At 44.1% G+C, this 25,638-nt stretch overlaps 1 protein-coding gene across 5 annotated transcripts in view; it reads right to left on the bottom strand.

The window, feature by feature from the left end:
* The window catches only part of PPP1R12A (protein phosphatase 1 regulatory subunit 12A), a 223,866-nt gene that overhangs the window by 21,702 nt on the left and 176,526 nt on the right, over window positions 1–25,638 (bottom strand). For all 5 annotated transcript variants that reach the window (XM_030548638.1, XM_030548641.1, XM_030548637.1 and 2 more), the window contains 6 exons: window positions 24,124–24,315; window positions 23,756–23,927; window positions 22,438–22,556; window positions 19,618–19,683; window positions 1,873–1,889; window positions 75–216 (listed from right to left, as the gene is read on the bottom strand). In XM_030548638.1, coding sequence (XP_030404498.1) covers window positions 75–216; window positions 1,873–1,889; window positions 19,618–19,683; window positions 22,438–22,556; window positions 23,756–23,927; window positions 24,124–24,315 — 708 coding nt within the window. The remainder of the gene's footprint in view (window positions 1–74; window positions 217–1,872; window positions 1,890–19,617; window positions 19,684–22,437; window positions 22,557–23,755; window positions 23,928–24,123; window positions 24,316–25,638) is intronic.

The following is a 25,638-nucleotide window of genomic DNA, read 5'->3' as shown; positions in this document are numbered from 1 at the left end:
GCGGGAGGGTGGGGAGGGGGAAGAAGACCGCACATAATGGTTTATTTTAATATCAGAACTACTGGCCCAGATACCTTTTTAAAGTCAGTTGCATCTTCTTTTTCTAGCCTACTACAATATGGTTTTCGTTCTTCAAAGTAACTCTGTGACCCAGACCGCCCCAGCAGTGAATCATAACGGTCGCCTGATGATGTGCTGATTGATCCCGCATCATATCTTTAAAAGAAGAAAAGTTCATTATTTTCATAACATTGCTAACCTGGTGCAGTGTATCAAGCCTACATAGTTTATTCATATCATTATCTCCTATCCTCTCTCTAAGTGGTGGAAACAGTTTTTAAAGTTTTTTTTCTTCCACTCAACACTAAGATTTATTTCAAATGAAAAGAGGTTTTCTGACTGTCAAGTACGGCTTAGGGAATGCAAACATCAGCCTTCTATGTCAAAATTTCTTTTGAATTAAAATACATTCCTTCAAGACATTGTTGCATGATTCTGAAGACGACCTAGTCAAGATTTTTTAAAAGAACTTTTCTTTGCTTATTCATCTTTTATAAGCATTGAATTATTTTTGGGGTTTTATTTTTAACCTCAAAAAGATCTGCCAAGTCGAGTCTGGTCTTCCCAGTTTTAATGGAGGACTTCAGGGAATTCTCAAGGATATTAATTGTGAGCTCAATTACCTTACCAGAAGCAGCACAGCTCCTTTAACAAAGGCTTCTTTTAGTCAATATTAGTTATTGAAGTAAAACAGATATTAATACACACAAAAAATCCTAACAGCTTTAAACAATCTGTCCAAAAATCTGTTCCCCTTCCCATTGCTCAACTTGTATGGTTCAGCTGTTGTAACATCCTCATTTAACACAGAGGTTTCTAGCACAGACAGGACTCGACTTCTTAATTTTTTTTTTTTTAAAGTACATTGTTTTTATCTATTTATTTTTAAAGAATTTTTTCAGGCCATTTATCATAAAGCTGTTACAATGAGTACACATCCATTTTTTCCTTTACAGGTTTCTTTTAAGAGAGTCAACTGTAAATAAAATACAAAAATCCTGAACTATGAAGTAATATTACTTCCTTAAGAATAAATCTTCCAAATGAATGAGTTAAGTGGCATTTTCAGCCTATTTCTAATGATCGCTAACATTGCATTTCACGTCTACTGAATGCAGCCTTACTTTGGTTCCCATTGAGCGTGAATGCTCCATATTCAGTATTAACTCACTGATGAAGAGCAATGGCACTAGCTTGCCAAAAGCCAAGTCATATTCGCATACATTCATTGTTAGTTAAGAAATGTTTTTGAACCTAAGTAACATCTAGAAATGCAAATTATTGGGGGTGAGGAGTGCAGGATTTGTTTCTCTCTGACAGGTAAACATCTTGAGAAAACTTCAAGAAGCCTGATTTTCAGAGGAGGCAGCACTTTCTGAACGTGAAGCCCCTTATAGTGTTTCAAACTGGGTATCCAAAAATTGAGACAGTTTATGAAAATCTTAGCTTTGTATTGTAAACTGCATGGGACACAGTCTGGATCAACTATGTTTTGTGAAGTAACTAGCATATTTTAGGTACAGTATAAATAAATACTTCAGCACAGAACCGAAACAACATTTTGGACATATCTTCAGGTCCCCTCTAATCTCCCACCTGCCTGAATGTGTAAAAAGTCAATCCTATGGCTTTATTGCTATATTCTATATAAAACATACTAAATCTTTATAGCATTAACATTTTTTCAGAGCTTAACCTAACCAACTATTGAGAGCAAAGTAGGATTTGAAAATTAAGAACTTAAAAAATAGAATACAAGTCAAAGAGGTTTCTGTTTTATAAATAAATGATTTGTTTAAATCAAACACATACCTTGAAAGACTATCACTCTGGAAAAGAGAAGAAAAAAACATTAGGACAAACTGGTATTTGTACATTCATTAAATGTAATATTCAACGTATCTGTTGAACAAATGTAGCCTGGCAGAGTTGAGTTAAAGTGCAGGAGAAAGCTGAATGCTATTCAACCATTCATTATCTGAACATCTACAGCTTCATTTTGTTATGGCTATCAAAAAAGAGGAAACATGCTGGAATGTATTTGCCAGAAAAATGTTTTGCAAACAAGTTAGTACAAGCTCATAAGAAGGCTTAGATTTTCGTATTATCTGAAACATTAGAATAGTTTTAGAAGTATGTAAATTCCTCAGTTTCTCTGCCATTTGGCAAAGTTATTGAATAAGACACAAGGATTTTGTCCCCTCCAATCCTCTTCCTCCTACTTTTTTTTATTTTTTAACTGGAGAACAGTATTTTAAGAGCTCAATTGTCTGAGTCACTACATACCATCCTGAACAACATTCAGTGGCAAGCTAGAAAAATACTGGCATTACTGCTATTTAAACAGGATTAAACCGGGTGGGGAATCTGAACTTCTGCCCAACAATATGTAGCAAAATGAAACCTTTTGTACACAGCTACTCAATTTAAGATCATATACAAAAGAGTAATTTAATAGGTTTCCAAATTACAGAGGAGTTTGCAGACACAGGAAAGTCTCACATAACCAATAAACCAGGACAGACCCTGCAGCCTAGTTCCAGGACTCAGGGAGCTATAAAGGGTACCAAGGGTGGTGGAGGGTAGGGAGGAGAGGAGAGAAAAGCTTGGACAGCCAAGAATTCCGGGTTTCCCTTCTCCTTACAAGCACACGGCCTGGGAGCTGGTCCTTCTAGCTTTTATCTGCATTGGCCCCATTTGCAAAAAACTACCCATACCCATATTATCTCTTAATATTAGAGTTCCAAATTTTATTTGTTATCCCAGCTGCATCTCCACAGTTTTGCGAGGAAAGCAAATAACTCATCTGACCCATACCTAATTAGGCCCAATAAGAAAAAATTCCTTCCTGATCCCAAAACCCAGGTGACCCACTGCATCCTGGAAACAGTCCCTATCTAGAACTAGAGGGCAGGAGCGGGGCAGCTGGAGATACAAGGGAGTCTTGAAGCCTAAGGGAAAAGTTTCAATTGTTTGGGGAGGAAAAGTCTGCTCCTACTCTTTCTCCCCAGTCTACCAACAGGATGCAAGAACCAAGGAAAAAGGAGTGGCATCTGGCATCTTTGGAAATGCACATTCTACCATCACCCCCGCAGGGCAGAGCATCCTTTTTTCTGATCCAGCTAATATCCCACCCGCTCACCCAGAGTGGAGGGAGCATTTCTCAGGCATGCCCTCTTCTCCCTCCTCCTCACTTCTGGGGCAGTGCATTCTGACCAAACATTGCCCTCCACCCTCCAACCAGGAAAGGATTGTTGTTGTTGCTGCCTTTATATTGTTTATGTTGTTTCCTTATTATTTTCTCCTCTTGCTCCCTTTCAAAGTTTTTCTGTCTCAACCAAAAATATTCTGCATATAATAAATACTTCTAGAAGATTGTATTAACCCTTTGGACACTGGCATTTTAGGGCTAGCAGGGAAATGGGAGCTCAGAAAGACGTATCTGCAGCATTCAGAAGGTTTTCAACGAGTTCTGCATAAAGTGAGTTTTGGTACATCCGACGAAGTGGGTATTCACCCATGAAAGCTCATGCGCCAAAACGTCTGTTTAGTCTAAAAGATGCCACAGGACTCTTTGCTGCTTTTACAGATCCAGACTAACATGGCTATTCCCTGATACTTTTGGTGAGAAGTTTCCAACACAGATATCTGTGAACATTGACATCACACATGAGACTGCTTGAATGCTGTAGCAAATTTTCAGTTGTCAGTCTGTGTTCCTAATGCATTCACAAAACTGAATAGTCTGGTGCCTAATTTTACCCATAAATTTTCCATTATTGTTTGTGCATTGTTAGTTACACTGCTTCATTTTTTCCCATCTATGCAAGTAACAATAATGCTTATCTCTAAACACCACTCACACTACTGGGGTCATATAAACAACAACACTAAAAGAAAAAAACAAATGCAGAATCCTCTGAAAACATATATTGTGTTCACCACAGAACCCTTAGGACAACTATCAGTAAAGAAAATAAAATGAGAACATATGTGCACTAATCGTACCCTCAGTCACTGTTGTTACTGAGCAGTTTTTATAAAACTGCCACGCGCAGATGATTTGAGAGCTGAAAAACAAGACTGGAGCGCAGTATTAAATCACAGTCACTTGTGTCAATCTTTGGTGGCTGCCTAGGTGGAATTTAAACATCCAGTGACATTTGTTATCCTAATATTGGAAATGTCAAGCTTCCAAAAGTTATGACTCAGTACTCAAAAAATGACATTCTATTCTATTTTAATTCTTGTACTTTACCTATTACTATGGTGTTGGCATAACCATCACTAGACTTCAAAAATAAATTACACTTGCATTTTGCCTGCCTGGAGATTTTTGAGCCTACGATGGCATGTGGCCCATCAGCAACTGCCAGCAGCAAAAATCCCCAACTGCTGAAGACGGGACACTAGATGGAGAGGGCTCTGAGTTACTACAGATAATTCTTTCCCAGGTGTCTAGCTGGTAGGTCTTGCCCACATGCTCAGGGTCTAACTCAATGGTCTCCAAACTTTTTTGATCACGGAGCCCTATCAGTAAAAAATTTTGTAACATGCACCCCCTGCCTCGCTGAAGGGAAAAAAAAAAAAAAAAAAAAAAAGCCGCTCAGACTCTTGGTCTAACTGATCATCATACTTGGGGTTGGAAAGGAATTTCTCCCCAAGTCGGATTGGCTGACACCCTGGGGAGTTTTCAGTTTCCTCTGCAGCATGGGGCATGGGTCACTTGCAGGTTTAAACTAGTATAAATGGTGGATTCTCTGTAACTTGGAGTCTTTAAATCATGATTTGAGGACTTCAGTAACTCAGCCAGAGGTTAGGGGTCTATTTGAGGAGTTGGTAAGGTTCTGTGGCCTCAAGGAGATCAAAAGATGATCATGATGGTCCCCTTCTGACCTTAAAGTCTATGAATACACTTATATACAATTTGCATGTGAAAATACAAAAATAGAAAGGCAAGCCTCCCTCTAACTGCTGGGTGGTGATAGAGCTGTCATTCCATCATAATTAAGGCTAAGATTTTGTCACGGTTATTTTTATGAAATATCACAGACAGGTCACAGGCAATAACCAAACATTCAAAGAAGCCCCTGATCTGTCCCTGACTTTTATTAAAAATAACTATGACAAAATAGGGAGGGAGGAGGGTCCAGCGTCCACACCCACAGTAACTGAGAACACGGTGTCCCCACTGCTGCCAGCAGCATCTTAGAGCTGTGGGGGTGTCCCTGCCATCCAGGAGCTCTGGGCTACTCCTTCCCTGCCCCTCACTGGCTGACAGCTCCTTCCCCCCCACAGCCCTAAAGCTGAAGCAGGATTCCATGACAAAATTTTAGCCTCTCATATAACCTTGGAGGTGGGAGATCTGCATTTCCTTCCTTCTCTATGTGTCTTCCATATCTCCCTCTCATCAAAGCTTTCAGCACTCATAGAATATCAGGGTTGGAAGGGACCTCAGAAGGTCATCTAGTCCAACCCCCTGCTCAAAGCAAGACCAAACCCCAGACAGATTTTTACCCCAGTTCCCTAGATGGCCCCCACAAGGATTGAACTCACAACCCTGGGTTTAGCAGGCCAATGCTCAAACCACTGAGCTATCCCATTCTCCATGCCTGCTCCTGCCATCTTCTGTCCTCCACATTGACCTCTGCCCCTCACATAATCCATCCCCTCCAATATCACCTTGTTCCTGTTACCCTTTCTCACAGTCTGTTCTCCAGCATTCCCTTGAGCCCTCTTAATTATTTCCATCACAACCATCCTTGCATCTCCTGTTCCCTCACTGTCTCCTTCCTGTGCCATGCATAATGAGAATGAGAGCTGGTCAACTGAGATAACAGTAACCTCATTTCTATCTGCAAAAGCTTAGGGAAACACTGGTCATCTTAATGATGGCAACCTGGCTTCCACTGAAAGTAATGAAAGAGTGGCAACAGTTTGTGAAATGAAAACTTTTAAAATAACACCTAACATCAGACTTGCAATATTATCATGAGAGTTGGCAGTTCTGTGAGGCCTTTAATCTTTGTCAAGTGTCCTGGCCAACATGCCAGTTCTAGCAAATCAGGTTCTAACATTCCAATTTTTGAGCATTATTTTTGCTAAAAGGACAAATAGCTATCCCAAAATAATAAGATGATGACATGGATTGCAATTCACAAGACCAAATTAAATTCTGAAGTACAATCTAATTAGTAAAAAGATACAGAACTAATTGCTGAAGACTACCTGAGCACAATGAAATAACACATCACTAAAGTAAATACCTCCCCTACAGCAAACAAGCAACAAACCATGTCATTCAGGCATGTCTGGCGGCAACAGTGTGAGCTATTCGGTGGTATTGCTCTGGAATGCACATTTTAAAATCAGTGCTTATGGCAACTTAACTACTGAAGTAACTTCTAATAGTTAAATTATTTTGTCACTTTCCTGCTTGAAATCCATCCTATTTGTGAAAAGATTTCATTGCAAGTGATATGACAAATGATCAATTTGGACAAAATTTTGCAATCTTTCCTTGGTTTGTATTCATGCAAACCAAATCTGATTCACCAGTGCAGAAAATGAATGTGCCTATTTTTAGTGAGCCCTGGCTTACAAGCAGCACTACTTGGCTACTCCTCTCTCTCTTCCTACTCAGCATTCAAACCAACTTAAGATAAGGGTTTCTAGAACCTCACGCTATTGGTAATCAACCTATAGCATTTCTCTAGAACAACGCTACATCGATGGAATGCATTGATCTGGAAGACAATTCATCTTGAAATTGAGACTATAAAGGGATACCAATTCAGGACATGAGTATAGAGAGCAGTGAACAGTACTGGTATACTGTAATTAAATACAGGGCTTCAGTGAAAGACCTTTAGTTTTTCAGAATGAGGTATTGCAGAACCATTTGCAGACAATTTTTTTTCCAGTTTACTCAGCAATTTATCTTTATTTCTTGTGTGGGTCTAAGTTCATCTTCCTTATGAGAGCACAGATTTCCTATAAGTAGCAAGGTATTTTGAATTTATGTGCTGCACTGGGAAATCTTTGCTCTTGGCACAGAGCAGCTGAAGTAAAATTATATTACAATGACCTTCAAGTTATAAACTGTTACTGCTGTTTGACTTTTATTCTTTATAAAAAACATAGGGATGAATGATCAGCTAACTAGTGAAAATGCAGTTCTGTACAGGGAACATCAAAGCATAGACTGAGGACTTATAAACAACTTTTCAAAGACCTCTGATGTTGAAAAATATTTAACTCGTTTGTCAGGTTCCTTACAGATTTCATGCCAGAAACCATTCTGTCTATTTCAACTTTCTTTGTGGCATCTGCAAGACTTGTTCTTGACCTCTTCCCTTCAGTTTAAATTCTTGAGTTACCGCCAAGGCTGTCAGAGCTTTATAGCTCCATCTTCTATCTCTGGCCTGTAACTTCACTAGGCAATGAAAGCAACAGCACCACCACTTAAGGGAGTAACAGAGAACTTCATTAGCTAAAATTATTTTTATTTCTGACCAACATGTAAAATAAGCAGCAAAATCAATAGATTATTCCAAAATGTATTTAAATATTTTCAAAAACATGTTATGAATTTTTATTTGCCCCACAAACTGTATGGGTTATTGGGGCTGGTGGTCTAGGTATGCAGAAGTGAGAAAAAAACAGTTTTTCCCATTTTAATCATCACAGTTAAGGGTGGGCAAGTAAATTTTGTGCTTGGGACAGTAAGTATTCCCAACAATTGTGCACAGGTGTCTTGGAGGCAGGAGTTTTTCAGTTTCTCTCTAAGAACCACACACAGCAGAGAGTTTACGATTATTCCATTGAATGCAGTATTTAGAACCATTTGAAAGGAAGCAGAGATTTCACTTCTTGTCATGTAATTTAAGAATAGACTGCATATTAATCAAAAGTCAGTATTCAAAATATTTTCTAATCTAAGTTCTTTAGAGATGGCCAAAAATTGTCACAAAATATTAAGTTACCAGTTTAAAATTTCAGATTCAAATGTGAGAAATTAATAAAACGGTTGTTATTTAACTGGAGGAACAAGAGACTTGAAGTCTGCTTAGCCTTACAATAGAACCGAATTGTAAAAGACTGTCAGAACTATAGGCCCACACCAGCACTGCAAATGCTGGGAACTGAGGTAAGAAAGAAGCAGCAGAATTTGCACAATATTTTGAAACACAAATATAAGATGTGGGGTTAATGTTTTGAACAAGATGCAAACTAAAAGAACTTTCACGAGTTCAAACCAATTACACCCCAAACCCAATGTATTCTCTGGTAAAATGGACCTGAATTCTGCAGAACTCTGGCTGTATCAGACACATCAGCTTCAATTATACTTGAAAATGTAGGTTTTTAATAGCACTTATTTATTTTGATATTAAACCCATTTTCATGCTGTCCCCATATTTTCTGATATATCAGATGTTTGTAAAAACAAAGCATAACTGTAAACTGGACGTACAGCTGTTGAGAACTCACACATTTTCAGAGCTATCATTTTAAGTGGTCCACAAACTCAGTAATACACAAAAATTTATAACTGGTTAATATTTTCAAGGTACAACCATAAAAGATAGGAACAGTTTTTAAAAAATGAAAGACTGGACACTGGAGCCCATTTCTGTGACAGGCCATGGAATATGCAGCAAATTCTGTGGTTGCAGAATTACAGAATACATGAATGGTGCCCTATTTATTCCTTTGGCTTCTAGTCTAGCCATACAAAAAATGTTTGTTAATGGTAAGGTTGAGAAATCAAGCAATCATATGCCAGGAAATGAGAGGTAATCTTCAAAATCAATCTGAACTCTGCCTCCAACTCTCATGCGTGTGACTTAAAATATCACCTTTTATTATTAAAAATATAGTTTGTAGTAATACCAGCTAGAATTTCTTATACAACTCTACCTACAACTCAGTGCACAGCCACACAATTTCTGTTTGAAGAAAATAGTTTAAATAACTTTAAAGTTATGAACATTCAAAGTTAAATGAGACAGAACTAGAGACAGTTTTAAGACGCTCTAATGGCAAATGATGTCTCAGTGTGATAAGCTTTAAACATATGAAGCTTACAACTACTGAAGTGATTTCTCAAATTTCACCTCTGTCTCAAATCTCAGTGTTATGTACAGAACAAATATGAACAAAATACATTCATTCATTTTTTCCCCCAAAGGTGTAAATGTAAGCTTTCTGAATAGAACGCAAAAAGCTTTTTCCATTCACCCACACCAGTTGTGCTTAAGATTTGGAAAACAATTCAGTTCCCAGGTAAGAAGCTACAGGGAAATTCCCAGCCTACAAGGCATTAAAGTGATCAAGCTATCAACAAATCTAAAAGAGTAATGAAGCATGTTGCCGTTCTATACTGTAGTTTATGCTATGGTAAACATTTTCCTCCCTTCAGCAATGCAGCTCAATTTCCAACTAGTTCTCCTGCAACTCTGATGCTGGAATCTGTTTTTCTGGAGGAAGCACCTCATGCCTGCATCTGACAAGTAATATAGTTTCTAGCCCGATTAGTTTTTTTTCCCCTTTCTTCTGGCTTGTTGTATCAAATACTCCTTATGCTTTCTTAAAAATTATTATTCCCACCCCTTGTCGGGATTCTCGTTACGCAGGTGTCTGTTTCTCAACTTGCACACACTACCTGGCTACTGTATTGTGCACAATGCTGAAGTGGTTCAGCTGGAGGCAGACTCATCTGGAAAAGCAAGAACTTAGCCCCCCACTTCTTTAATGGATAAGGAGCATGGTATTTAGCTAGTCCAATCCCATGTAAAACTTAGGTTCTGGAAAACATTTAGTACTGGTAGAGTGTGTAGCTTTATTTGAGAAGTTCATTCATGAAATCCCTCAAGTTAGCATCCATACAGCTTTGCATGCATCATTCTGTCCCCACCTCTCTAACCTATACACTTTCATCAAGAGATTTAAAAAATATATTGGGTTGCCCACACACAGAAGTTTATTAAAAAAGCACTTACATAATTTGGGGCTTGATTTACTATTGTATTGCTTTGGCTTTACATTCACATAACTCCTTTGAAATTACCATAATCATATATCAGACAACAATTCCACAAAAAGAAATAAGGAAGAAGTGAGTAATGCCCAATATAGCAACATGAAAGAATAATTACAGATCTGGGGACAACAAAGAATCTGCACTGGAGACTGATGAAGTAGAAAGGAAATATGAACATACAATCCATTAGGCTTATAGAAAAGACACAAAAGCAGCAAAAGAGGACAGAATGAATCATTTAACCAAAGCGGTTGAGGAATGCGTAAAGACAGTTATACAAACACAACAAGAGGGAAAATATTAGAAAATTGGGAGACTAAACTAAGACAGTCTGATACACCAGTGTGTTATTTCAATGTTTTGGTCAACAGAAATGTATTCTCTTATGCCATATTACGGTATAGTTTAAGATGTAATAGTTTTTTTCACCCACACTAAAGTCAAGACTTCAATTTCAGAGACCTGTCTTGCCAATGTCACCACCACCAGGAACGCGACCTTCCATGACAGGTGGGAAAGGGAGCAGGAACCCAGCAGCTCAAAGGGCGGGCCAGTGAGCCTAGAGAGGACCAAGTTAAGATCCCACTGTGGGACAGGAGTCCGTACCTGCGGGAAGAGTCTCTCGAGCCCTCTCAAAATCTGACCATGTCATGAGAAAACACTGTCTGTTCTTGGATCGGCGGGTGAAAAGTGGAGATGTCCACTAGATGTACTGTAATAGAAGAGTGTGCCAGGCCCTGGTTCCTCAAATGGAGCAGGTAGTCCAGGACAGCTTGTATGGAAGAATGCAAGGGAGAGAAGCCATGCTCGGACACCCAGTGGGAAAATCTCCTCCACTTGGCCAGGTAAGTCAGCCTGGTTGAGGGCTTCCTACTCCCCAGGAGGACCTGTTGAACTCCTTCTATACAGGTCTGTTCCTCCGAGTTCAGACACACAGTATCCATGCCAAGAGGTGGAGGGACTTGAGGTTGGGGTTCTAGGAGCCAGCCGTGGTCCTGTGGCAGCAAGTCCAGGTGGTTGGGCAGGGGCCAGGAAGGGGCTGCTGACAAGCTCATAAGCATGCCGAACCAACGCTGGGTAGGCCATGCTGGGGCGATCACGACAACCTGCACTTTGTCTCTTCTTCTTTGCCAGCACCCTGCCAAAGAGTGGAATTGGAGGGAACGCGTACATCAGGCTCCCAGACCATGACAGGAGGAAGGTATCAGAGGGAGCCCTTGCTCAGACCTTGCTGAGAGCAAAACCAGTGGCATTTCCTGTTCTGTCTGGTAGCGAAAAAGTCCACGGAGTTCCCCACCTTTGGAAGATCATGCAGGCTACCTCTGGATGAAGCGATCACTCATGGTGAGAAGTGGTAGTCACTGCTGAGCTGGTCTGCCAGGGTATTCTTGACACTGGAAAGTTGACAAGCTTCCAGGTGGATTTCGTGGCTGATGCAGAAGTCCATAGATGGAGTGCCTTCTGACAGAGCTGATGAGCACACTTCGCCTTGCCTGTTGATGTAGAATATCGAGGCTGTGTGGTCCATCAGGACTCATACCATCTTGCCTGACAGGTAGGGCAGGAAAACTCTGCTCCGAGCAGTCCAATTGGCATGCATTTTGACGTTTGGTTGTAAACGCGCCTCCTCCGGGGACCACATTCCCCCATGTCTGGAGGTCGCCGATATGTGCACCCCAGCCGATGTCTGAGGCATCTAACACCAACTCAATGGAGGGAGGGGTTTGTCGAATGGAATCCGCTCCAGGACTGTCCTGCGGCTGGTCCACCATTGCAGCAAGGGAATGGTAATGATCTTTTCCAGAGGGTCTCTGGACTGGGACTAGATCGTTCCCAGCCATTGTTGCAGGGGATTTGCATCTGATATCCAGCCATCCATGCCTCATGCTAATCGACTGGTAGTGGGACGTCGAACGGGACCAGGAGCTACTACGAGCCAGTTGCTGGGAGGATCATTCTGAGTAGGGTGACCTTCCTTTTGGACACCGATGATGATGGCCCGGAGATCCGCGGTCTCTGGTGCCTGATCCATCCCAGGCCCCTGAAGATGGTCGGGGCTGATCCCAGAGTTCTTGCCAGGTGGTGAGTGCCTCAAAGGGTCTGCACCAATCTACCAGCAAGGTAAGCCTGGAGTCTGTCGATCAGTGCCTCCGATGAGGGAACTGAAGAAGGCTCTGCTGAGCCTGCCTCTCCTGTCCTGAGGCGTCGGCTGCGGGCGAGTGAATGTTAGCAGGATGTCCCTCTTATGGGGAATGGTACTGCTGAGGCAGGGAGGGGACACATGCATAGGTTTCAATGCAGGTTTTCCCCAATATCAGGGTACCACAGAAGCTGGTGAGGGCAGCACCGGGAGCGTCAGGATCTCCTGAGCTGCTTGAACAGCTTAGTGCTTCGACGGCACCTGAAGCTGGCTGGGGCCTACACCACTATCCAGAGTCGCAGGCAAGGCATGGGATGGGCTGTACCGCTCGACTTTAGATTTCCCAAGGGAGATGCTGAGCTGCCCAACATGAGTCTTGGCTTGCTCCCTGCCCTCTCCTTTCCCTTGCGGGAGGTAGGAGATCTTTCCCTCACAGTCTCTTTCAGCTTCTTAACCGGAGCCATGGAGGGAGACCGGTGCCAGCTCATGGATGGTGCCAGGGGAGCACTGCGCACGGAAGCCACGACGCGGAGTCAGACCGCTGCTTCGGTGCTTGAGTCAGTGCCGACTCCATTAAGAGTGCTTTCAAATGAATACCATGCTCCTTCCTCATCCTGGGTTTGAAGGATTTGCAGATGTGGCACATGTCACTGATGTGCCCCTTGCTTAAGCGCCTTAGGGGGCTGGTATGTGGGTTGCTGACAGGCATAGACCATTTGCAGCAATCTAAGGGCTTAAAGCCTGGGAACGGGGCATGCCCCGACCCCTGGCTGAATCCCGCTTGGGACTAAGGAAGAGTTTGAGAACTACTACTAAGGATATCTAAGAAAACTACTATGTACAACTATTTTACAGGATTTCTAAGTTTGCAAGAACAGAGAATGAATCAGTGCTAGCTGAAGCAGCAGATGTTCCAGCACTGTCACTGGTGGCAAGAAGAAACTGAGGGTGGGGGTAGCTGGCGGTGCCCCTTATACCACACCATGCGGGCACCATTCCAGAGGGCGCCAGAGCCAGTTCAGTCCAGATAATGCTGAGGAAAAAACTTCAGGCACCAGTGCATGTGGTGAGCACATACATCTAATATGGAACGGACATGAGCAAGCACTCAAGGAAAAAACGGTTACCCACCTTTTAGTAACTGTTGTTCTTCGAGATGTGTTGTTCATGTCCATTCAAAGTAGGTGTGCACGTGCCGCATGCACGCCAGCCAGAAGATTTTCCCTTAGCAGCGTCTATAGGGTCAGCCCGGGCGCCCCCTGGAGTGGCGCCACCACGGCGCCCTATAAAGGGGCCCGCCGACCCTCCACCCCTCACAGTTCCTTCTTGCCAGCACTCCGACAGAGAGGCAGGAGGGTGGGTGTTGGAATGGACATGAACAACACATCTCGAAGAACAAGTTACTAAAAGGTGGGTAACCATTTTTTCTTCTTCGAGTGGTTGTTCGTGTCCATTCAAAGTAGGTGACTCACAAGCCTAACCTTAGGAGGTGGGGTCAGAGATCACTATTGACTGGAGTACTACAGGCCCGAAGGCTGTGTCATCCCTCGCCCAGTGCGTGATGGCATAGTGAGACGAGAACGTGTAGATGGAGGACCACGTGGCTGCTCTACAAATTTCCTGAGTCGAAACCTGAGCCAGGAAAGCCACAGAGGAGGCCTGTGGCCTAGTGGAGTGGGCTGTGACCGGAGGGACAGGAGTCTTAGCTATACGGTAGCATTCCCGGATGCAGGTTGCGATCCACGAAGAGATTTGCCGAGAGGAGACCAGGAGCCCCTTCATCCTTTCTGCCACTGCGACGAAGAGCTGGGTCGAGCGTCTGAACAGCTTGGTACGCTCTATGTAAAAAGCCACGGCCCTGCGGACATCCAGAGAGTGTAGCTTCCGCTCTTCGCTGGAGGAGTGTGGTTTCGGATGAAACACCGGGAGAAAGATACCTTGGCCTATGTGGAACTGCGAAATGACCTTCGGTAGGAAAGCCGGATGAGGTCTAAGTTGGACCTTGTCCTTGTAGAAGACTGTGCACGGGGGCTCTGATGTTAATGCTCGAAGCTCCGACACCCGTCAGGCCGAGGTGATCGCCACCAGGAAGAAGATCTTATACGATAGGTACAGCAGGGAGCAAGAAGCCAGAGGCTCAAAGGAAGGCCCCTAGAGGACGGAGAGGACCAGATTCAGGTCCCAAGCAGGGGTCGGCTGACGCACATGTGGGAAGAGCCTGTCCATACCCTTGAGGAAATGCCCAACTAGCAGATTCGCAAACACCGAGGCACCCCCCTCTCCCGGATGAAAAATGGATATGGCCGCCAAGTGAACGCAAATGGAGGAAAGGGAGCGGTCCAGTTGTCTTAGGTGAAGCAAATAGTCAAGGACAGCGGGAATTGGTACACCCAGGGGGTCGTGACCCCGCTGACCCAACCATATGGAGAAGCGCTTCTATTTAGCCAGATAGGTGGCCCTGGTGGATGGTTTCCTGCTACCTAGCAGCACCTGCCTGACCTGCTGGGAGCACTGCAACTCCACCGGGTTCAGCCATGGAGCATCCAGGCTGTGAGGTGAAGGGACTTGAGGTTCGGATGGTGGAGAGAGCCCCGGTCCTGCGTGATGAGGTCCGGGAGTAGAGGGGAGCGTCGGGGCACCTGAACTGACATGTGCAGAAGTGACGTGTACCAATGCTGGCATGGCCACGCCGGAGCTATCAGGATTACCCTGGCGTGATCCCTGTGAATCGTTAAAAGCACCCTGTCTATCAGGGGGATCGGAAGGGAAGGCATAGAGCAGACCGTCCTCCCACGTATGTAGGAAGGCGTCCGACAGAGACCGCCGACTGTGGCCCAGGAGGGAGCAAAACCATTGGCACGTCCTGTTTTCCCTTGAAGCAAACAGGTCTAATTGGGGAAAGCCCCAGAGCTGGAAGATTGAGCACACCACATCCCATTGGAGGGACCACTCGTGACCCTGGAACGAGCGGCTGAGGGTGTCCGCCAAACCGTTCTGCTCCCCTGGAAGACAGAACTCCGTCAGGTGAGTGGCATTGTGAATGCAGAAATCCCACAGCGCGAGGGCTTCCCTGCAGAGGGGAGAGGAGCGTGCACCCCCGTTTGTTGATATAAAAAACTGCTGCCGTGTTGTCCGAAAGGACTGAAACGTACCTGCCGGCCAGGTGAGACAGGTCAAACACGTCAGGTGGACCGCTCTCAGCTCCCTGACATTGATATGCAACTCAAGGTCCTCCGGCAACCACAAGCCCTGCGTCTTGAGGCGTCCCAGGTGTGCTGCCCAACCTCGATTCGAGGTGTCCGTCACCAGGTAGAGGGAGGGTTGCGGGGCAGCAAAGGGGACACCCATGCAGACTTCCCGCAGGTCGAGCCACCACCATAGCGAGCTCAGCACCAAGCGGGGAACGGACACCACTGAGTCCAGGGGGTCCCTGACCAGGCAATAAACTGTAGCCAACCAGGACTGCAGTGGGCGAAGCCGGAGTCTAGCATGGACCACCACATAGGTGCAGGCTGACCTGTGGCCTAACAGCCTGAGGCAAACTCACGCCATGGTAACCAGGGTGCGGTGTAGTCCGAGGATGAGCTCGCAAATTGCACGGAACCTCGACTCCTGCAGGTACGTTTTGGTGTGGGTGGAGTCCAGAACCGCTCCTATGAACTCTATTCATTGCATTGGAGACAGGGTGGATTTGGCTTTGTTCAAGAGGAGGCCAAGATCGAGAAAGGTCTGCCTGATGAACACCACCTGGGTCTCTATCTGCTCCCCAGGTAGGGGAATACCTAGATGCCCCTACTGCGTAGGAAGGCGGCCACTACCGCCATGCACTTCATGAAGACCCTGGGAGCAGCCGACAGGCCGAACGGGAGCACTGTGAACTGCAGATGGATGTCGGCCACGACGAATCTGAGATACCGACGGTGCCGTGGAATTATGGCAATGTGGAAATAGGCGTCCTTTAAGTCAAGGGCGGCATACCAATCTCCTGGATCCAGGGAGGGGATGATCGAGGACAGGGAGACCATGCGGAACTTGAATTTTCACACAAACTTGTTCAGCCGCCGCAAGTCTAGGATGGGTCTCAGGCCCCCTTTTGCCTTCGGTATTAGGAAATACTAGGAGTAGAAGCCTTTGCCCCTGAGCTCCTGCAGGACTTCCTCCACGCCCCTGCCTCCGTGAGGGACTTCACTTCTTGAATTAGAAGTTGCTCATAAGAAGGGTCCCTGAAGAGGGACGGGGAGGGGGGGTTGGTGGGGCAGAAGGGAGGAGAACTGGATAGAATATCCCTTCTCTACCGTGCGGAGCACCCATTTGTTCGATGTAATTCGGGACCAGGCATGGTAGAAGTGGGACAAAAGTGACCCAAAGGTAAGGGTGGAAAGATCCAGAGTTTCTATCGGTTGGTCGTCCTTGACTGTACCATCAAATAGGGGGTCTAGGCCCAGATGGTGGTCTGGATTGGCTAGACGCCTGGCCGGAGGGGTGGCGCTCGTGACGCCTCCTGACATTTCTGCCCCGCCTGTGCCCCAGCTCCTGGCAAGTTTGTGGCTGGTATGGGTGAAGGGCCTCCTGCAGCCTAAATTATCTGCACTGGGTCGTGGGGGTATGCAAGCCCAGCGAGCAAAGCGTGGCCCTCGAGTCCTTTAAGCTATGGAGACGTTTGTCCGTTTTCTCCGAAAACGGCAACTGCCCTTCGAAGGGGAGGTCTTGAATCGTCTGCCGGACCTCAGAGGGCAGGCCCGCGACCTGGAGCCAGGCTCCCCGCCGCATGACTAGGCCCGTGGCCAGGGTGCGCGAGGCTGAGTTTACCGCATCTAAGGCAGCCTGGAGGGAGGCTCGAGAGATCAGTTTGCCCTCCTCCACTAGGGCCGAAAACTCTGATCTCGAGTCCTGGGGAAGGAGCTCCGTGAACTTCGACATGGCCGAACAGGTGTTGTGGCCATATCGGCTTACTATTGCCTGTTGATTGGCAATGCAGAATTGGAGAACCCCCGTGGAGTACACCTTTCTACCAAAGAGCTCAAGGTCTTTTTGCATCTCTGCTCTTCGGTGTTGAGCCCTGAAACCCCTGACCCTCCCGCTGGTTAGCCGCGTCTACCACCAGGGAGTCAGGTGGAGGGTGGGTGTACAGGTGTTTGTGCCCTTTAGAAGGGATGAAGTTGCGCTACTCCGTCCTCTTGGCAGTAGGGGTCAATGAGGCTGGTGTACGCCACTGGGTGCGGGACGTATCCACTATAGTCTTTATCAGCGGGAGGGCCACTCTGGATGGCCCTGAGGGGGCCAGAATGTCCACTACAGGGTCTGCGTCCACCTCGATCTCCTCCGCTTGGATTGCGAGGCTTTGAGCTGCTCGCCGAAGCAATTGTTGGAGAACTCGAGTGTCCTCTAGGGCCGGTGCTGCAGCACACAGCATTGAGGTTGCGGTGCCGGTTCCGAGTCTAAATGCGGCACCGCGGCCGGTACCAGGGTCGCCGGTGAGCGACTTGGTGTATCATGAGGTGCCGATGGAGCCCGAACTGGAGCCGCTGCCGGTGTCGCTGCCCGGTTAGGGGGTGCTGAACTTGACAATGGCACACCCCTGCCCGGCGACAGTGCCGGTGGCAGCTGCGCTGGGGCCACCGACGTCAAGGACACCGAAGCCAACCGTGACCGAGGGCCAAACGCCTGGCCTACCGACTGATGGTAGGCCCAGGGAGTCCAAAACAGCCACTGTGAGGGCGGCTGCCATTGTTGCTGCCACTGTGGGTAATGCTGGTGGCTCACCCCAGAAACCGATCTCCTGCTCCGCGACTGGCTGAAGTGATAGGAGTCTGCCTCTGAGTCTGAGGTCTCTGAGTCTGAGGACCTGGGGGGAGCAGCGCCCGGCGCCAAAGGAAAGCGGTGCAAAGGCAGCAGGGAGCCTCTCCTCTGGTCTGGTGCTGTCTGCACAGCACGGTGCGGGGAGGGAGGCGACAGCATGGCCGGCTTGCCTCTAGAGTGTACTGGTGGACGGCCCACAGTAGGCAACTCCCTACGATGTGGGGAGGCCAGTGCCGGGGGGCCTATTAGGTCTGAGGCAGCCTCGAATGCTTCCGGCGTCGATGGGGGGTGTATGTCCCCACTGAGGTCTGGGGAGTTAGGCTGGTCCAGACTTGACTGCCCTCTCTGTGGTGCGGGAGTCGACAGAACCGCGGAGGGCTGTAGCCCAGCCTGTCCGCTTACACCCGCGGACGGCGTCGGCCTTGGATCCTGGTGGGGTGACCAATCCCTCATCAGCTTCTTTCTCTTGGAGGGCACCAGCGAAGGTGAGCAGTGCCACACTGAGGCCGACTTCCTATAACCCGACTTCGTCTGGTGCCAAGTTTTTGATGACTTGGGCTGGGCCCTAAGTCCTGATGTCGGTGCCGGGGCACTCTGCACCAAGGACGACATGCTGGGCCCTGTCTCGGCCGGTTCTGGGTCCGCGGGTGGTCGCAGGGCCGCCTCCATCAGGAGGACTAAGTCTTTGAGCCCTGTCCTTCAGAGTGTGTGGACGGAAGCCCCTACAGATAGAGCACTGGTCCTTTTGGTGACTCTCTCCGAGACACCTCAAACACGCAGAGCGCGGGTCACTCTTGGGCATGAATTTCCCGCAGTCCTTGCAGAGTTTGAACCCGGGGGACTTGGGCATGCCCCAGCAAGTGATGAAGACTCTGGGGGGGGGACCCCACAACTACAAAAAACTATATACAAAGATCTATCTAACTAACTATAATATGACTGAATACATGGACTAAATAGTAAGGATAGGACACTGCCAACTTGCTGTGCAAGAGAAGTTCCAGCTAGCCATCACCGGTGGTAAGAAGGAACTGAGGGGTTGGAGGGTCGGCGGGGCCCCTTTATAGGACGTCGTGGTGGAGCCACTCCAGGGGGCGCCCGGGCCGACCCTACGGACACTGCTAAGGGAAAATCTTCCGGCTGGCGTGCACGCAGCGCGCGCACATCTACTTTGAATGGACATGAACAACCACTCGAAGAAGAACTACTAAGAATTCCCTCAATTACCGGCCTAAGCATCAGTTAGAAACAATATCAACAACATTTACAACAAATTCTACTTATCTATACCTAGAATGCAAGAAAGGGGGAGGTAATACTCAGCAAACAACCACTATTAAAATATATTAAAAACTATCATTAAAGACTGTAGTTAATTTATAAGCTGGAAGACTTCATCTTTCACACAAAAAACGGCAAAGGAACTGGTACTGAAACATACCAACAAGCTATGATTCAAAAGATACCCCACCAGATGTGTTCTTATAACCGAATCTAACTGCAATGAAAGAAAATTAAAACATAAAATCTGTCTCAAGAGATCACAACTGAATTAAAAATACTCAACAATTACCTGAGTTTCTTTCTTATTTGTTCCTTCTTCTGAATCAGACTGGTGTTCCTGTTCATTTTCATCACTCTGGAGAAAACAATAGTAATAAAAATAGTAAACTTTTGAAATGCTATTGAGTTTTTAAAAATTTTATATTTCTATGGTCAAAATTCAAGACAGAGGGCTGGTGTACATTACTGCTTAAGTCAATGTAACTTACATTGCTTAGGGGTGTGAAAAAGACACCCCTTTGAGTGACAAAAGTTACAGCAGCCTAAGCGCTGTCCATACCAGTGCTATGTTGGCGGGAAATGCTCTCCCGCCAAAACAGCTCCTGCCTCTTGCAGAGGTGGAGTAATTATGCCGATGGGAGAGTGCTCCGCTGTCGGCATACGTCTTCCCTAAATGTGCTACAATGATGCAGCTGCATCGGTACAGCTGTGCCAATATACTCTGTAGTGTAGATTTGTCGAGAGTTTATTTGAATTAAATCTATTTTGTATAAAAGCAACAGAAGCAAACACAAGGACAAGAATTTCTCCAAAAGTATCCCATAATATTCCTGGATGGCTTTGTTCTGTTTAACAAAACAAAATGGCAGTAACATTGAACAGGTAGATATTTTTAGTATTAGACTGCTATATAAGGGAAGATAATGGACTATACAGTTGGCATAAGGAAACGCTTTTACAATAGTGACATTTAAACACGTATTTTTAGAAGCAAAAGGAAAAGGCAATCATCCTACCATTGGGAGTATAGGCCTTCTTGTTAATTTGCTCAGAATTCATTTATCTTAATTACTTTCAATTATAAATACACAGTAATTTGCAGAGAATGGGATAATGGATCTACTTCTCACAAATTATGTATGTACATTAAGAGGAGGGAGGGAATTTTGTTCTAAATTGATCATCATTGCTTATGATTTTCAACTGTGAAACTAACCCTGTTAACATTATCTTGCATCAAAACACCTGGATATAAAAGATATCTATTCTTGCCCATTAGATATTTGTTGAACTACACTTGAAGGATCATGAATTTTTTTTTTTTTTTTTTAATGGTGTAAGTATCTACTTTAAGTCAGAAGAGTTTTAAAAACATCACAAACAACTCTGGGACAGTGGCTAAGGTCAGGGTTCTCTTCTCTGGACTATCTTAATAGGTTGGACAGAGAACTAATTGTTTTATATACCAGTTCTACAAGCTTCTTCAAAAGGAGTGAGGGGCCTTGTTTTAAAATCAAGGCAGGAAATCCAGGAGAGAATGGGCCTATCAGGCTCTTCTGAATTTTATCCTCAGTTTCTCCTCTCTCTTATTCTCATGCCATGTATGCAATTCAGAAGGCATATTATTATTATTTGTATTACAGTAACACTTGGTACCTCAACTCATTGTGCTAGACACTGTACAAATAGAGTAAGTGAAAGCAATTATTTGTTTTTTACCTATTGAGCCTACCCAGATTCCTAAGAGCACTTTATGTTAACTGTTTGACATGTTGAATATTGACCATTTATTCCAACGCTGTTTCTGAGCCAGTTTCTAAACTATGTCAATACTTTACCTCTTATACCATGACTTAGTTTTCTTAAATGCCTCTTGTGACAGACAGACTTTGTCAAGGCTTTTAAAAAGTACAAATGTGTTGTCGGCTGGTTTTCTTTAATCTATTATTTGCTCAAAGAATTCTAGTAGATTAAAGATAAATAATTTTGGTTAATAAAAGCTGTTCTGGTTTGTCCCTATCATATCATGATCATCTATGTGTTTTAGAATTTTTCATTATAATAATTTGATATGCGTACTGCGTGGAAATGTTGTTATCCCTTCAAAATAAGGTGTTTTCTAAAGGAATGATCAATACACCCAGTTTAGATGCATTTAAATCTGAACCCAAGTTACTGCTGTTCTCATTGTTTACTTGCACTGTACAAGTGGACTCCATTAGCTTGTAGACCTATACAGAACAACTATATCTGAGCACATCAGCAAAAGTCACTTCAGGTATGATAGGGTTTAGCAACTGGTGTGGCCACACTCATGCAAAAGGAATGACGACCTATACAGCGGTCATCTCATTCTATAAGGAATAACGTCCTATGTATCGGTGACCTCATTCTATGTATTACTAATCTAAATGGCCTGGGAAGAAATCCCAGATAATATAGACCTCAACAATCCATGCTACTTGAACATGCTAACATATTTTATATAGAGAAAAACATGTTACGAGCAAGAGTGCAATGATTTTTGGAAAAACCCACTAGTATGGGCACAACTGAATCCATCTCATGATGATGTATTTCCTCTGTTTTCCAGAAAGAATCATATTAAATCATATAACTCAGTGGTTCTCAAACTTAGGCTACCCAAGGACCCCCATTTTTATTTAAAATTTTTCACAGACCCCAAGTTCCATGATCAGCTCCAAGGTCCTGCCCCCACTCCACCCTGCCCCCCCAAACCCTCCCATCACCCCACCTCTTCCTGTTGCCGGTCAACCCCTGCCCCTCCTCTTCCCCACCCCCTCCTCCAAGCATGTCCCATCCCTGCTCCTCCCCCTCCCTCCCAGCACCTACTTCACGCTGCTGAACAGCTGTTCCCCGGTGTGAAGGAGCTGCTGGGAGGGAAAGGAGGAGGAGTTGAGAGAGAGAAGAGGAAAAGTTGATCAGCGGGGCCCGCGGACCCCTGGAGTAACTGGGGGTCTGCGAACCCCAGTTTGAGAAGCACTGATAAAACTCTAAGCTATTCCCTATTATTTTAATGTGATAATTTTATATACATTCTGAATTATGTGAAATAGACATATGTTTGTTGTTTTAAGCGGTTTCTCACATCTTGAGTCCAAAAGGAAACTCCTGTAGATCTTCGTTTTTCTCTTGGTCGCCGCCTGTCTCTTATTGATTTTGACTGTGATTTATCTTCTTCTTTTTCTTCTTCTTTTTTCCGGCCTTCTGTTAATAACAACACTTTTTAAATATGACACAGAAATCATGTGATCTTCTGTAATATATAACTTACATGTTAATCTGAGAGGTGCTGGAGCAAGAAGCTCAGTGGCCAGTTTTATAAATTATGTGGTAACACACATCTGCTCAGAACACAGTTGTGAAATATTATTGTAAATACAATTAAAGTGGTCTGGCAAGTATTTTCTATTTCCCAATCACACTCTGTAACATTCTACTTTAGCCACCTAACTAAAATATTTCAATATAATACTAAGACTTCTGACAACAATCTAAAGGGTGGTTCTAATATTCAAGCTTTAAAACTTCTGCCTACTTTATTATGGGGCCATCTGACTGAAGAGAAATGAGCATAAAAGAATACCAGGTCACACTTCCTCACAAATATTTTCTTAGTTATTGCATCAAGAATTCAGTGCAATTGACATATGTTCATTCATTTAAGCTTTCTTTGAAAAAAAAACCAACTCTGTTTTTGGACAATGTTCTGAAATTTTCTGGATTTCATTAAGATTGTGGTATGGATTTCCTTCTTCCTTAAATTTAGTTTCAGTTCAGCATTGGCCTTACTGACAAACTTTCTCACTTTTGAGTTCTGATTTTCCACCTCTCACATGATTCCAGCAAAATAAGCATTATTCACTGTTGCACAAAAAAAATTTACTTCCTCTAATGTATTTTTATCTATTTATTTACTCTTCTATTAATACAACAAATCATTCAGCGCCAGCAGGCACTGTAGTAAGCACTACACTATCTTACTGATTTCAGTGCTTCCAGTCTTCACGGTTTTAAAATGAATCTGTTAAAAGATGAACCAAGGATGAGATAGAAACAAAAGAAATAAAACATTCAAGGTGAAAACACCCCTTTGCTTTGATTTTGGCTTCCTTGAACAGCATTCTTTTTCCTCTTACCAAATAACAGAATTGCAACATAGTATTATGGAAATCTGACCCAAATTCAGGACCACTTCACAACAGAAGGAAATAAAGTATTATATATTGGGAGGAACCACTTGAAGACAGTTGCTTCAGAAGATAATGATCCTAGGGAGGCAGCAATGCTTAAAGTGGCGTTAAGAAATCCCTTACCTCATAATACATGCAGCTTAAGACCCTCAGTAGAGACAAAAGATCCTCTAATAAATAAGCAAAGAAAAAAGTCAAAACATATAGTCTTACCTCTCTCATTTTCTTTTGCTCCACTCCTGGGATAAACAGAAGTTATACCTATAAGGCTGTTTGGTCTGTTTACTTGACTTGAAGTAGAAAGAGAACTAGTGGAGATGGAAAGCGAAGAGGATGATGAAGTAGTTGGAGTTGTAGTTGAAACTGGCCTATAGCGATGATAGGGCTGTTCAGCAGAAAAAAGTAAATATTAATTTCCAAAGATTAAAAGAACACAGATAAAAATACCCATCATACAGGATATTAACAAAAGATGTTTAAATAAGTAAAAAAAAATTAAGCCTACTATAAATTTCAGTACCACCAAACAAAAATTAAGATTTATACCAATTACACCACTTAAAAGGAAAAGTCTGAGATACCTCCTCAAGAGTTCTGGAATATCTTTGTCTAAAGTCATCTTCTTTTGTTTCTGATTCCTTCTTGTCCTCCTGTTTTTCTTTGTCTTGTTTTTCCTTCTCCTCCTTTTCTTCATTCTCTTGTTCTCTGGTTCGTGTAGGACGACTTCTTCCTATAGTTTTTTCAGCTTCCTGAAGATCAGTCAGTGTCACACCCTGTGGAAAAAAACAGAAGCAAAAAGCAACATTTCAACAGGTGTCACTTACAGTTTTTACTATTACTGATGGCCAGTCTATAAACTCCTAAAATAGATTTAACATTTTTAACTCTGGAGTGTTTCTCTTTCATTTTGCAATTAACAAAACTTACTCTTCATTCTGTACCCTCAACACGTGCCTGCTAAACTGCAGATCAACAATGGTTGCTTCTGTGATATGATTTTCAATGGGACATTACACTTCTAAATCATGGTGGCACTTCTGAACATTCCACCCTAGATCTTTTCCACTGTATTATAGTATTTTAGGGAGAAAGTTTATGAAAATACAGCAGTATTCATGTGTTAGACTGCTGAATTTAAGAGGCCTTGAGCCTTCAGACATTCCACTGACTACAGCTAGAGTTGTGGGTACTCAGCACATGTGAAAAAATCATGCCTGCAGCACTTAATGCCCTTACATTTCCTCACAGTGGTTTCTGCTTACCAGAATAGGCTGACATTTATCCTTAAGAATTTTCACGTTACTTTGAAGATAAAATTATCTGAACTGTCTACTGCTATGGAAACAGAACATCTCAAGGAAATACTAGGTATTCTCTTCTTGAGTTTCAGCCAGTGTGATTTACTGAAATTCTGATGATGCCACCTGCGAGGTGGGACTAGGACTAGCATATGTGAGCTAGACCTATTGTGTCCAGCATTGATAGAGACTGTCAACATTTCCCTACAGAAGACATTGTGTCAGCTGTTCTTAAAGACACTATTGTGTGGCCTCTTTTCTTGAAGCCAGTTCTTGAAAAAGATCATCTTGCTGTCAAATTCACTCTCTCTCTTTTCCAGGGAAGGGCATGGACAGGCTTGTGGTAGGGTAGCTCTGATAGTTTCTTCAATTTACAGATTCTCTTGACTTTAGTCAATCTGATTATATGTTTTTAGATGAGAAAGTGCAATGATTATATTATTTGATTATTTCTTCCTAGCCCTGGATTAAGTTAAAGCAACCTTGCTGAATCATTTCAATCTGTCAGCAGACTCTTAACAGGTGGATGAAATCACTTTTTGGTGTTTCTGCTGCTATCTTTTTGAATGGACTCAAATGGCAATTGTGGACAATTGCTCCTCTGCCTTTAGGGCATTCATGTGAGGGTACCAGAGCTGTCTATTTTGTCTTCCTCTTTGTTTTTTGTGTATTTGAGGATACTGGAACAGTTAGAGAGAGGATGTGGGTTGCAACATATTCAATATACTGAGAACTCCCAGATCTCTCTCTCTTTCACATTTGGTATGGGCTAGTGCATTGGAACACGTGTACTAGGGG

Source organism: Gopherus evgoodei, chromosome 1 (assembly GCF_007399415.2).
Source record: "Gopherus evgoodei ecotype Sinaloan lineage chromosome 1, rGopEvg1_v1.p, whole genome shotgun sequence".
Taxonomy (NCBI): domain Eukaryota; kingdom Metazoa; phylum Chordata; order Testudines; family Testudinidae; genus Gopherus; species Gopherus evgoodei.
The sequence above is the reverse complement of the archived record's forward strand: the minus strand, read 5'-3'. Positions and strand labels throughout refer to the sequence as shown.